Here is a 15,084-nt window from a genome sequence, read left to right on the forward strand (position 1 = left end):
TCATAATGACCAGAGGAGCAGAGGATCAGGAGAGTTCAGGTCTTTGGGTCTCTGGTGGCTCCTCCACCAGCTGACAGAAGGTCAGGATCTAAACTCAGACAATATGAGGAGTGAAGAGAGTTGAAGAGGACAGATAGTAACAAACAACAGTGTCACCAACACAAAAACCACCTAAATAAACTGATCCTCCTGTCTGAGCACCTCCAGTGACAGGAAATATTACAGGAAAATGCATGAAATATTCAAAAGTGATCAAATGTTTTGCCAGAGGTAAAGTCCAAAGATCTATGTCAGAAAAAAGAAAACTAGTAACTGCGTGATTTACACTGTTTTTAATGGGAATGTCTTCTTAAAAAGGAATGCTGTCTGATTATAAACCTCTGGGTGATTTTATGTGTGGTCTAATTGCACTTATTCTCATTTATTTCACCCTTTTGGATATATATTTTTTTTTTCAAGGATGAAAATCTGTCAGGAGTAAAACTGCAGCATTCATCTTGGCTAATTTGTAAACAGAGTTCAAAATAAAAGTCAGTTTTTTTCTCTCTCTCTCTCGCCACAAAACACCAACAACAATACTTCAAACGTATTCCCTTCATTTAAAAAAAAAAAAAACCTCTACTGTACTGTGATTCCTATTAACAAGGTCAGTGTGAAATCAATTGAGGGACATTTTCTATGTGCAACACAAGACAATCATAAGATCCACTGGATAAACTTTATCCTTGTACAAAAGCGAAGGACCGTAAAAACAAAAAAGACAGAAACAGAAACAGAAGATAACTTGATAATGATCACAACTTAATTAGAGTCAAGCCTTTTCTTGGAGATGCACAAAGAAAATATCATCAGTGAGATGGAGAATAAATCAAAACAGAAAGCGGTTTTTCATCTACAATGATTTCTTGAGAAATTTTGTCATGCATTGCTTGCGTAAGAAATACTGAAGAATCGATAAAAATGAAAATAGTGCATCAGCTTTTGAAGTCGGGGGGTTATAATAGAGGGTCAGAGATAGAAAACAGCTGCATGCTGTAAAAACAACTATTGCTTTAATTTGGTAACTGAGCAAAGAGGAACTCGGACAGAGAGAGAAAAACCTCGTCACCGACTCGCTCGCACGCACGCAGGATTTATTTTCCTCCGCCGCCCTTCCACTTTTCTGGAGCTTTAGGCTAAAGTGGCCTGCAGACAGTGAGGCTGCAGGCCTCCTCTGTTAATTACACCATTTAAAATTGCATTAAAGGTCTCCAGTGTGGTCTGGAAAGCTGTGAGGTAAAGTGAAGAGGAGGAGGAGGAGGAGGGGGTGATTCTTTAATGAGGAAAGATTAAATATTCTCACTGATGATACTGGAATGCAAGATATCTCTAGTTATCGTAGAGAAGAAAGCATTATTCCGATCACACTCACACACGTTAGGGCCCTCAGTGTGAACTAGAGGGCAGGAGCATTATTTTTCTTTTTTAGTGGAAACTGATTGCTGAACAGACACACTGATTGATTTATCACTAGAATCGATTGTAAGACAAGTGGGACGAGCCACACTCGGCCTGAGAGAGGAAGCCGTTCTTTGCAGAGCGGAGCGGTAACCTCCTGGAGGAGCAGGAGAAAGGGAGAGAAAGAGAGCGTCTGTGCTGACAGCAGAGCTTTTTTTTTTTTTTTTTCAGACTCCTGCCGGAGAAGCAGAATGTAACAAACACTGACAGCGAGCGTCAACAGGGCCGACATCACCGCAGAGCCGCTGATGTCAGCAAACGCCGCTCTATTTTTTGGGTTAAATGCTTTTTGAAGGAGACAGGATCTTAGGAATGGAGGAGATAAAAGATCACTGGCCGGGATCTTTTAAACACATCGGAACCTGCAGAGTCGGTAGCGTCACTGTGCTACAAACACATTCTCGGTAGTCCTCGGCCTTCCAGAGACGCTTTTGGTCAAAAAGGAAGCAAGAGTATTGTGAATGCGACGGCACCCTCCAAGCGTGGGGTTTATATGAGGAAGTGGCGACAAAGGAGGGAGGGAGGAAGAGAAATGCAGTGTGCAAGGACTATGGTAGGCATTTCATCCGCTACATACTTTCTACTCAGCTTGTAAAGTCCCTGTCAGACCTCAGCTGGCTGGGGAACCACAGGCTCGTTTCCTTTGGCTGAGTGACGACCAAACCAAACCAGAACTTCTCACCAGATAGACAAAGATCTTGTACGTTTCTATATTTTAGGTGTGCAAAATCTCAAACATTCTGAGGCTACATTCACACTCTTTTTTTCCTCTTTCTCTCCTTGTCAGACTCATTCTTACTCGTGGCAGTCTCTTCTACAGTTGCTACCAAATGTGATGCTACTTCCCTGCATTAGAGCGCCCCTCGATGGACAGTTTGACCTCCTGGGGGATGAAAGAGGGCCTCGTGTGGCCGGAGGTGCTTATTTGAGGGCGTGGCCCCTCGTCTCCCTTCATACTGTATCTTTGGAGGCCAGGCGAGGACCAGCGCCGCTGCGAGGCCCCGAGGGCGGCCTGCATGGCTCCCATCCCCGCCCCTGCAAACCCAGAGCCCTCTGTGTGCAAGTGATAACTGCTCTGGCTCCTCGGATGCTCCGCTGACGTCCGACTTTGTCTGACGGGCGACTCCGCGTGTCCGACGACCCCAAAGTGTGCGCCGTCCTCCTTCTCCAGCACGTCCTTGTCCCCGTCCCTGTGTCTTTCTCTGTGGATGCGCTCTAGCCGTAAATGAGACAGCGGCCGTGCCTGCTGGGGGGCCGGGGGCCCCATCAGCTGGTGACCGGGTCCTGATGTGGCGTTGGTTTTGCTCAAAGTCCTGGACTGGTTCTGCTGCTGCTGCTGCTGCTGTGAATGATGGTGCTGTGGTTGTTTCTGCTGCTGAGGCTGAAGCTGCTGCTGCAGCGTGATGGACACACACACGTCTCCCACCTGCAGGTGGTGGCACGCCAGGCCGTACAGCTGGCCGGTGCGTTCAGGGCTGCAGGACGACCAGCCCTGCCCGAACACGAAGAAGGGGTGCTCCGGGGGGACGTCGATGGTCACTTTGCTCTGCTGCTCCCCCACGGTGAAGTTCAGAGACACCAGGCCGGGTCTCTGCTGGCTGGCCCGGATGTCCACCACCATGCTGGAGTCGATCTTCAGTCCTCCGCTCACCTCGGCGCTCCGCACAAAGTCCTGAGTCTGCAGGTCCTCCACGCGCTTCAGCTCCCCGGTAGCCAGCTGGATGATGGCTCCCTTCATGAAGTGAGACGGGTTGGAGGGCGCCGAGGAGGCGGCGAGGCTGGACGCTAAGGCCTGAGCCACGTCTCCTGGAGGCTGCTGGACAGTGGGCTGCTGCAGCGTGGTGGGCTCCGCCCGCTCAGGGAGGCACACTCTGGCTGAAGAATCAGAGGCTTTAAAGCTTGTGTTGGGGGAGGCGGTGGTGGTGGAGGCGTGGCTGGCGGAGGCGTCGTTCGCCTGTCCTGGGTAGTGCTGCTGCTGCTGCTGCTGCTGCTGTTGGGGCTGATGGTGCTGCAGGTGATACTCCAGGGGAATAAGGACCGGCTGCCCGTTAGCGAGCATGACAGCGTGGCCTGGCTGCCCTGTTTGCTGCTGCAGAGCGGTCACTCTGGGGTCGTTGTAACTGGCGGTCTGGGCCGTGTAGGCGGTCCGGCCCGAGCTCTCCGCGTGGACATCTCTGACTTTCTGGGCACCCTGAGAGAGGTTCAACGGGGCGAAGGAGACCTCTTTCCTCACTCCACCCTGGCTGGAGGAAGTCAGACGACCAACCACCTGCTGCACCTGGAAGTCGATTAAAGGAAACACATACAAATCAAAAATGGCTAAAAGATATCCAAATGTTTCCCACTAAATAACAGCATGCACACTGCAAAAAAGGTGTGTCTAAAAACAAGATAAAACAGTAAATCTGAGGGAAATGATCTTGCTGCATGGACAGATAATTTACCTTGACAAGATTTCGGAAATTAAGATTATTAAATCTAGAAATAAGCATGTTGTACGCTTAAAATAAGAAATTAACTCCTAAAACAAGATAAATTAAAGCTGCAAGCAGCGATGAACTGGCCCGAGCAGAGTGACCTGATGATTATCTGTTTCTTACCAAGATAAAAAAAAACTTTAGATTTACAAGTGTTAGATCATTTATCCTGTTTTAAGACTTGATTTTAAGCATTCAACATTCTTATCTGTCCATACAGCAAGATCATTTCCCTCAGATTTACTGTTTTATCTTGTTTTTAGACTAAACACCTTTTTTGCAGTGCAAGTATAAAATATCTGCGTGGCTCAGTAAACAAATACATTTTAACCATCTCATCCTTCAGGCCTCTAACTCACTCCAAAGCACAATTTCTAATGATGCGTGACTTCACATCACTCTTCATCAGCTTGTCCAACAGAGAGGAAGACTGTGTTTTTAGAAAAGACTACAGAAAGTTTTTTGTAACTTCCCAATTATGTGGCTATTTGTAACCCACAAAGAAGACATTTATAGCATGCTTTTTTGCAGTTAAAATCAATTGTGGTCATTCTGAGTGTCCTTATCTTAAAAAAAAAGATCACAAGAGATTCTGCAGCTACTGGGAATTGCTTTTGTATTTAATTGTTTGCATTTGTAACTATTTGGTTGATTCAAATAAGTATGTTTCTGTTAAAGCGATTACACAAACCAGGATCAGAAACTATCTTACTCATCTTTCCTCTGCACACCATCACAAAAGAGGTACTTCACCGAGCTTCGCCATGCAACCAGAAATAACATCACTCTTTGGCACAAAGTGGCTTTTGTGGTTGTGAGTGATTGGCCCATTACCTTCAGACTCACAGTGACGGAAGGAAAGGAGTCTAAAATTAACACGCACCATCGACTCTTACACACACTGAGTGGTTACAAGTCGTATAGATAAGATGATAAAATCCTACTCATGTGTATTTTGAAATGTTCATCAGGTTAATCTGATTCTGTCCCTTATCGTGAAAAAGAGTTTTGCATTTCCATATAGGGTCGCACGTCTCTCTGTGATAAACGATTCGATTCGCATCCAGATACACGGGTTACGTTACGATTAAAAAAACAATATATACTTTTATTACAAACCGATTCGATTTGATACAGTGTGAAAATTCGATTTTATTTTATTTGATTCTACGGATATTATTTGTTGTAGATTTTTTTTTAAAACTCAAAAACTCATACTCAAAAGTTTTATATTTTATTTATCTTCTGATTTGCCATGGAGTTAAATAAATCTGTTTTTATTGTTGGTATGAACAACAAAAAGACCACAAACATCTTTCTACATTTAATAATGTAAAAAAAAAAGTTGTTCTAGAAGCTTTTTTTCCTTTAATGGTCTGTTACTTGCCCCATTCAGATTTATTATGGATATTATTAAAGTTTAAGTGGCCTGTGTTCAGCGGACACAATCATGTTCTGAGATATAAAATATTGAATTTATCACCAGGACTGTCTATATACAGATGCAAATAATAGGCTAATAAAAAAATAATATAACATAAAGGCATTCCCATGCTCCTGAGCAGGACACAATTCACAGTATTAATACAGAATGCAGGTTGTTATTAAAGTGCAGGTGTTTGTTAAACAGAGAAAACATCCAGGCTTTAACTATGTTTTTTTGGTTTATGTGTTTTTCTGTGTTTGCCTGTATGTTGTTTCATACCCTTGTAAAGCACTTTGTGGTTTTCTTTTCGTGTGAAAAGCACTTTATAAATAAAATAACTTACTTACTTACATTAGGAGGCCATGAGTGTGTCTTACATTTACATTTACATTTAGTCATTTAGCAGACGCTTTTATCCAAAGCGACTTCCAGGAAGAATAAAAACAATCAATCAAGGTTTAGTGCAATAAGGGCTGTTAGTGCATCAATAAGTGCTAGTGACAATTCTTTAACCCATTGAAGCCTGGACAGCGGATACGTCATTTTGTAGTATTTGTATAGGCTCTCAAATACTTTTTGAATTTAATTTCTATCTGCTACAGAGGCTGAAAAATCTATTATTTAGTAGAAGCGTTGACACTTCTGTTGAATTTCCAGAAAAACTTCAGGTTTTAGGGGCTTATTTTAAAATCGCCCAGAGGTTTTAAAAGGCGTTTCAGGCCTCAATGGGTTAAGGAGTAGAATTATGGTGTGGTGCGAGGAGAGAAGATGCTCTCTGAAGAGCTGAAGGTCTTCCAGCTCTTCAGGTGTCTCACCTCCAGGTCGCTGTCTGGCGTGCTGCGCTGGCCCGGGGAGCTCCGCCCCTCCAGCCGGCGGTTCAGCAGGCCTCTCTCCTGGATGAACTCCTGCGCTGCACAGTTGGACGCTACCTGCAGCAGACGTGCATTTCTGGCGGTGTAGGCCGAGTCGAGTACGACGTCCCGAGCCGCTCCCTGCTCTTTATCGCCTCCGTTCATCTCCGGTTCGTTCTCCTGCGGGGCCCCGTGGGGGTCTCTGGTGGCGGCCCTGGCCCCCTGAGGGTGATAGAAGACCGGCAGACCTCGAGAGCTGAGCTCCGCCGCAGGCTGCAGGACTCCTACGGCACCCAGGTGCTGCGGGGCGGCCTGCTCTGACGGCAGCATCAGCGGGACGCCGCTGGAAACGGCAACTTTGGCAAAGGTGTGAGCAGCTACCTGGGCCTGGGGGGGCGGGGACACCACACCTTCCTGGATGACTGACGGGTAGGGGACGAGGTGGGACACAGCGTGGGACTGGGGGATGGTGCCTGAGGGAGAGATTAATGATCCCGGGACGAAGCCAGGGGGCAGAGCGTACGGTACCGCTGCATACGGAGAACTGACAAACTGAAGGGAGGAATGAGGGATCTGGGCGTACCCCAGGGGAGGGTACTGGAGCCCCGGGTGCTGCAGGAGAGGAGAGTGGACCGTGTAGGCTGGAGAGATGTGGCTCAACACCGGGTGGAGACTGGTGGGAGAGTACGTAACAGATGGAAGAGCCACTTTGTAGAGCATACTGTACTGGTCGACTGGCACCGCCGGGATGCCGTCAGAATTCTCGACTCCGTAATGAAGGCCTGGCTGAGAGCGCAGCCACTCTCCAGATGGGGCTCCTCCCGGAGCTTCACTGTTGGCTGCAGAGTTCTGGATGGAAACCACTTCATCTTCTCCAACACCACCACCACCACCAGCACCAGCAGCACTACTGCCAGCCCCACTGCCTCCTCCACCTCCTCCTCCACCTCCTCCTCCTCCTCCTCCTCCTGCAGCCACGACTCCTCCGGTCCCTCCAGCTCCGCTGCTGTTACTGACTAGGAGGTCCCTCTTCTTCGGAGGCAGGCACTCCTGGTTGCGCTCCTGAGCCGGTTTCATTGCAATCCTCTGAGCGAGTGTGTAGCTTTACTGTACTGCACAGGAGCTGAAAGCTGCGAGCCGGTCAGCTCGCACAGGAACCAGTTCTGAATTCACCTGGCTGACCTCGTCTGCCAATTCACCTGCAACAAACAACCAAACAACAGAAAATAATGGATCCATAAGCACCATTCAAATAGGCTGCATACTGCCTCATTACATGCACTGTAATAAATTATTCTGTAGTCATTTCATTTTACTTAATATAATTGATAAAATGTATTAAATATAAATGCATCCTTGATTTTGAGGCAGTTGTTTAAGTAACTATAATATAAAAATGTTTGAGATAGAATCTACTTATTTTGATCACATTAAATATAATCTTTATATGTATGTAATTCTAAATCAAGAGCATTTTGAATGAATCCAACACAATTGTTATTGACTCAACTTGTAACGTAGTTAGATTTAATAAATAATGCGTGCAATCTGTTGCCTCAATTTTATTGAGTAGCTATTGTTTATGCGTTACAATGATTTAACATACATATAAACAATCAATATACGTAGAAAAGCTACATATCATATATTGAATGCTCTGATTCTCTAGTTTATGGTTGTAACGTTTCATGAGGCTGTGATTATCCTAGAGGTTACAACAGGTCATTTTATTCTGTGATGTCAGGTTTCAAGTTTAAAATTTAAGGGGGAAAATGGCAAAAAATTAAATGTTTTAACACACAGTAGTATAAAAAATGTTTATTTTTTACGCCAGAATTAATACATTTACACTAAAATTGACAAGTATCGGTGTCGGTGTTGGGACATTATTTTGCTTGTTGTGGAGCTCAGTATCTGTAGATTTACATGTTTGTGTGTAATTACTAATATCTCCGGTGCAAGTTTTTCATTAGTTCTAGTTTTAATTTCGTTGTCAATTTTTGTTTTCAAATTCAGTTAGTTTTAATGAGTTTTTAGAGTGAGTTTGCTAGTTTTAATTAGTTTTTACTTTTTGGAAAATGCTTAGTTTTAGTTTAGTTTTTATTACTTTTAGATTTTTTGTAATGGGGTATTTGTTGGGTGCCAGATTTAATAAGGTCACAATAAATGTTTCCTTTATTTCCTTTGTCTGATCCATCTCAGCCCCAATAAGTTTATTAAGTCATAAAACCAGATAGATGAAATAGATTTCATATCAACCAAAAAGGTTTACATATGAAAAAAGTTGACAAAGAGGAAAACAAAAGACATTTTCACTATAATTTTAGTTAGTTTTGTGACCACAAAATACAGTTTCAGTTAGTTATCGTTTTTTAAAAACTCTCATTTTTATTTTTATTTCAGTTAACGAAAATGTTTTTTTCAATTCTAGTTTTTCGTTTTCTATAGTAACCTTGATATAAACTTAGATATAACCAATATAATTATATGATCTATCACTGGTCTCTTTCAGAGTTTATTTGAAAAGTAAACTACTGGACAGGCCCAATTCAAACTTCTTCCAGAGATAGAAGATAAGTGAATTTCTTACCCGGTTACTGGACCTGTTGAGTTATTGTGTGTCTCTGTCTACAGAACATGCCTGAACTTTGTCATATTTGATTGACGGCTCACGTGGTCACGTTGCTGAGTGTGAAAAAAGTGTGTGCACTTTGGTACACACCATGTCACCACAGCTGAAAACTGTGAAATTAGATTCTTGTTTTCATCTGGAGTTACACGCATTTGTAATGTGTTTTGGAAAAATGGGATGCAATGCAACACATATTGCAGAATTGCCTTTGCAGCAACATTATTTCAATCAAGCGCAACCGCATATTGTTAAAGTTTTATATGAGTTGTCCATCAGAAATCTTTACATCCAGTAAAAAATGTGCACTGGAGCAAATGTATTATAGTTAATGAAAACTAACGAAATAACGAAAACTAGAATTTAAAAAACATTTTTGTTAACTGAAATAAAAATAAAAAAAAGTTTTTTAAAAAAGTTTTTGTCTTTGTCAACATTTTTCATACATAAACCTTTTTGGTTGATATGAAATCTATTTCATCTATCTGGTTTTATGAATTAATGAACTTATTGGGGCTGAGATGGATCAGACAAAGGGAATAAAGGAAACATTTATTGTGACTTTTTTGAATCTGGCACCCAACAAATACCCCATTACAAAAAAACTACAACTAATAAAAACTAAACTAAAACTAAGCATTTCCCCCCCCCCCAAAAAAACGAATTAAAACTAGCAAACTCACTCTTAAAAACTTATTAAAACTCACAACTAAATTTAAACTAAAACTAATGAAAAATCCAAAACTATTATAATGTTGCACTGGAGATATTAGTAATTACACACAAACATGTAAATCTACAAATATTGTGCTCCACAACAAGCAAGCAAAATAATATCACAACATCGACACCAATACTTGTCAATTTTAGTGTAAATGCATTAATTCTGACGTAAAAAATAAAAAACATTTTTTATACTACAGTGTGTTAAAACATTTAATTTTTTGCCATTTTCCCCCTTAAATTTTAAACCTGAAACCTGACATCACAGAATAAAATGACCTGTTGTAACCTCTAGAATAATCACAGCCTTGTGTGACTTTACAGCCATACACTACAGAATCAGAGCATTCAATATATGATATGTAGCTTTCCTAGCTAGATTGAAAATAAGGGTGTTTCTCAGCAGTTTAGAGAACAGAAGTGCTTGTCATCAAATTGCTGAAAATCCAGAAATCTCCAAAATGTCTTAAGTTTTTTAAACCAAATCACAGCATTGATTTTTCTATGTTGTTCCAAAGGTCTTTGGTGTATTGATCTAATATTCTGGATGTTTTTTGACCATTTTTATCCATTCTCAACTTTTTTAAAAAGAGCCTAATTCTGCACCAAATGTTTGTAATAAATTAAATCAGCCCCAAAATTGCTGCAGCAACTTATGGGACATAATTGAGCTCGGAAATGGATTTCAGAAAGCCAAACATTAATGTTCTGAACCATTATACACCTTATGTAATGTCTGTAACCAATGGTATCAGCCCAAAAATTGCTGCAATAACATAGTTGAGCATGGAAAGCCAAAAATGTAGATAGGTATACTTATTTGACCAATTTAATACATTAAGACATGGAGATTTATGAGTAGTGATTGATAAATGATTATAAGTACATTAATATTCAGGTTCCCAGCTTTCATATGATGTACACTACTTTGTACTAAAAAGAGACAAAATTAAAAGAGGTTAAATCCCCCCTGATTAAACTGAGTTAAACAGAAACATGTGGATTAATCTTGTATTAAGTTCTTGGACGTGTTTTGAAGAAGAAGGTTTACTTATTCATCATAAATGTAACTTGAAGCAGCTCTTCTTTCCCCCCATAGACTCCAATGGGTTCCTGGTTTTACTATCACGGTTATCCAGAAAACACAGTAAAGCTGCTTCCTGAATCAGCACTAAATATAAAAACCTCTACTTTATAAATGTAGCTGTAAATTAAAGTTTTATTTAGTTTTTATTTTGTTCTCTATTGTTCCAAAGGTCTTGGGTGTATTGATCTAATATTCTGGATGGTTTTTGACCATTTTTATCCATTCTCAACTTTTAAAAAAGAGCCTAATTCTGCACCAAATGTGTGTAACAGCCCAAAAATTGATGTTCTGAACATTTATACAGCTTATTAGGTATACTTATTTGATAAATTCAATAAATTAAGACATGGAAATGTATGAGAAATGATTGATTAATTGTTATAAGTAGATTAATATTCAGGTTCCCAGTTTTCAGATGATGTACACTACTACTACTACCAAAAAAGGACACAATTAAAGGGATTAAGTCCCACCTGATTAAACTGAGTTAAACAGAAACATGAGGATTAATCTTGTATTAAGTTCTAAGTTCTAAGGTGTACTTATTTACCATAAATGTAACTTGAAGCAGCTCTTCTTTCCCCCCATAGACTCCAATGGGTTCCTGGTTTTACTATCACGGTTGTCCAGAAAACACAGTAAAGCTGCTTCCTGACTCAGCACTAAATATAAAAACCTCTACTTTATGAATGTAGCTGTAAATTAAAGTTTTCCTCCAGTTGCTGCTCCACTTCACCATGTTTACCGTCAGTTAGCTTTAGTGGCTAAAGTTAAATTTAGCGACTTGGAGTCCTCATTTCCCCGTAAACACATCATAGTGACAGCCTGACACAACATACAGCAACACTAAACACATGTGGTGAGCTCAAATTATACATATTGTCATATAAAGGTTGTTTATTTATCAGAATAATTAGCATCCCAGAGGTTCCGGCTAGTTAGCTCCGATGCTAACTGTGAGCTAACTGAGTCAGTCCTGTTTGACTCACATTTTCTCACTAAGTGACATGTGCAATGAGCAGAATGACGAGTTAAAAAATGTCTCGGGTTTGTCTCGGTGTGTGCACGTACCTCCAAATGTCATCTCGGACTGGCTTTTCTGTGTAAAAAGTTGATATGCGGAGGGACAAATTGAAGAAAAATCAAATCAAGGCTAAAAGAGTCGAGCCCATCTCGAAGGCCAGCAGAGGCGCTCACCGATGACGTCACTGGGTTTATTCAATTTCCTGTTTTTTTTTTTTGTTTTTTTTGGTCGTTGTGCACAAAATAATTTCCAGCAGCACGTACACACACCAAGGAACACGGAGATACTCCTACATAAAACACTAATATAATACTATACTCCTACATAAAACACTATTATAATACTATACCCCTACATAAATACTAAAATAATACTATACTCCTACATAAATACTAAAATAATGCTATACTCCTACATAAAACAATAATATAATACTATACTCCTACATAAAACACTAATATAATACAATACTCCTACATAAAACACTATTATAATACTATACTCCTACATACAACACTAATATAATACTATACTCCTACATAAAATACAAAAATAATACTATACTCCTACATAAAACACTAATATAATACTATACTCCCACATACAACACTAATATAGCACTATACTCTTACATAAAACACTAATATAATACTATACTCCTACATAAAACACTAAATACTAAAATAATACTATACTCCTACATAAAATACTAATATAATACTATACTCCTACATAAATACTAAAATAATACTATACTCCTACATAAATACTAATATAATACTATACCCCTACATAAATACTAAAATAATACTATACTCCTACATAAAATACTAATATAATACTATACTCCTACATAAATACTAAAATAATACTATACTCCTACATAAAACACTAATATAATACAATACCCCTACATAAAACACTAATATAATACTTTACTCCTACATAAATACTAAAATAATACTATACTCCTACATAAATACTAATATAATACTATACCCCTACATAAATACTAAAATAATACTATACTCCTACATAAAATACTAATATAATACTATACTCCTACATAAATACTAAAATAATATTATACTCCTACATAAAACACTAATATAATACTATACTCCTACATACAACACTAATATAATACTATACTCCTACATAAAACACTAATATAATACTATACTCCTACATAAAACACTAATATAATGCTATACTCCTACATAAAACACTAATATAATGCTATACTCCTACATAAAACACTAATATAGTACTATACTCTTACATAAAACACTAATATAGTACTATACTCTTACATAAAACACTAATATAATACTATATTCCTACATAAAACACTAATATAATACTATACTCATACATAAAACACTAATATAATACTATACTCCTACATAAAACAATAATATAATACTATACTCCTACATAAATACTAAAATAATACTATACTCCTACATAAAACACTAATATAATACTATACTCCCACATAAAACACTAATATAGTACTATACTCTTACATAAAACACTAATATAATACTATATTCCTACATAAAACACTAATATAATACTATACTCATACATAAAACACTAATATAATACTATACTCCTACATAAAACACTAATATAATACTATACTCCTACATAAAACACCAATATAATACTATACTCCTACATAAAACACTATTGTAATACTATACTCCTACATAAAACAATAATATAATACTATACTCCTACATAAATACTAAAATAATACTATACTCCTACATAAAACACTAATATAATACTATACTCCTACATACAACACTAATATAATACTATACTCCTACATACAACACTAATATAATACTATACTCCTACATAAATACTAAAATAATACTATACTCCTACATAAAACACTAATATAATGCTATACTCTTACATAAAATACAAAAATAATACTATACTCCTACATAAAACACTAATATAATACTATACCCCTACATAAATACTAAAATAATACTATACTCCTACATAAAACACTCATATAATACTATACTCTTACATAAAATACAAAAATAATACTATACTCCTACATAAAACACTAATATAATACTATACCCCTACATAAATACTAAAATAATACTATACTCCTACATAAAACACTCATATAATACTATACTCCTACATACAACACTAATATAATACTATACTCCTACATACAACACTAATATAATACTATACTCCTACATAAATACTAAAATAATACTATACTCCTACATACAACACTAATATAATACTATACTCCTACATAAAACACTAATATAATATTATACCCCTACATAAATACTAAAATAATACTATACTCCTACATAAAACACTAATATAATGCTATACTCCTACATAAATACTAAAATAATACTATACTCCTACATAAAACACTCATATAATACTATACTCCTACATACAACACTAATATAATACTATACTCCTACATAAAACACTAATATAATACTATACTCCTACATAAATACTAAAATAATACTATACTCCTACATACAACACTAATATAATACTATACTCCTACATAAAACACTAATATAATACTATACTCCTACATAAAACACTAATATAATACTATACTCCTACATACAACACTAATATAATACTATACTCCTACATAAATACTAAAATAATACTATACTCCTACATACAACACTAATATAATACTATACTCCTACATAAAACACTAATATAATACTATACTCCTACATAAATACTAAAATAATACTATACTCCTACATACAACACTAATATAATACTATACTCCTACATAAAACACTAATATAATACTATACTCCTACATAAAACACTAATATAATACTATACTCCTACATACAACACTAATATAATACTATACTCCTACATACAACACTAATATAATACTATACTCCTACATAAATACTAAAATAATACTATACTCCTACATACAACACTAATATAATACTATACTCCTACATAAAACACTAATATAATACTATACTCCTACATACAACACTAATATAATACTATACTCCTACATAAATACTAAAATAATACTATACTCCTACATACAACACTAATATAATACTATACTCCTACATAAAACACTAATATAATGCTATACTCTTACATAATATACAAAAATAATACTATACTCCTACATAAAACACTAATATAATACTATACCCCTACATAAATACTAAAATAATACTATACTCCTACATAAAACACTCATATAATACTATACTCCTACATACAACACTAATATAATACTATACTCCTACATAAAACACTAATATAATACTATACTCCTACATACAACACTAATATACTACTATAC

The 15,084-nt window shown here is 37.6% G+C and overlaps 1 protein-coding gene across 1 annotated transcript; it reads right to left on the bottom strand.

Annotated features, from left to right (window-relative positions):
* Positions 1-388: 388 nt before the first annotated feature.
* On the bottom strand, positions 389-11,878 carry atxn1l (ataxin 1-like). The gene is made up of 3 exons (XM_059359044.1): positions 11,762-11,878; positions 6,216-7,450; positions 389-3,775 (listed from the first exon to the last, which is right to left on the bottom strand). Exons 2-3 carry the CDS (start codon positions 7,326-7,328, stop codon positions 2,336-2,338), a joined length of 2,553 nt encoding a protein of 850 aa, XP_059215027.1. The 5' UTR covers positions 7,329-7,450; positions 11,762-11,878; the 3' UTR covers positions 389-2,335.
* Between the last annotated feature and the right edge of the window lie 3,206 nt (positions 11,879-15,084).

The sequence above is a fragment of the Centropristis striata genome, chromosome 2 (assembly GCF_030273125.1).
Source record: "Centropristis striata isolate RG_2023a ecotype Rhode Island chromosome 2, C.striata_1.0, whole genome shotgun sequence".
Lineage (NCBI taxonomy): Eukaryota > Metazoa > Chordata > Actinopteri > Perciformes > Serranidae > Centropristis > Centropristis striata.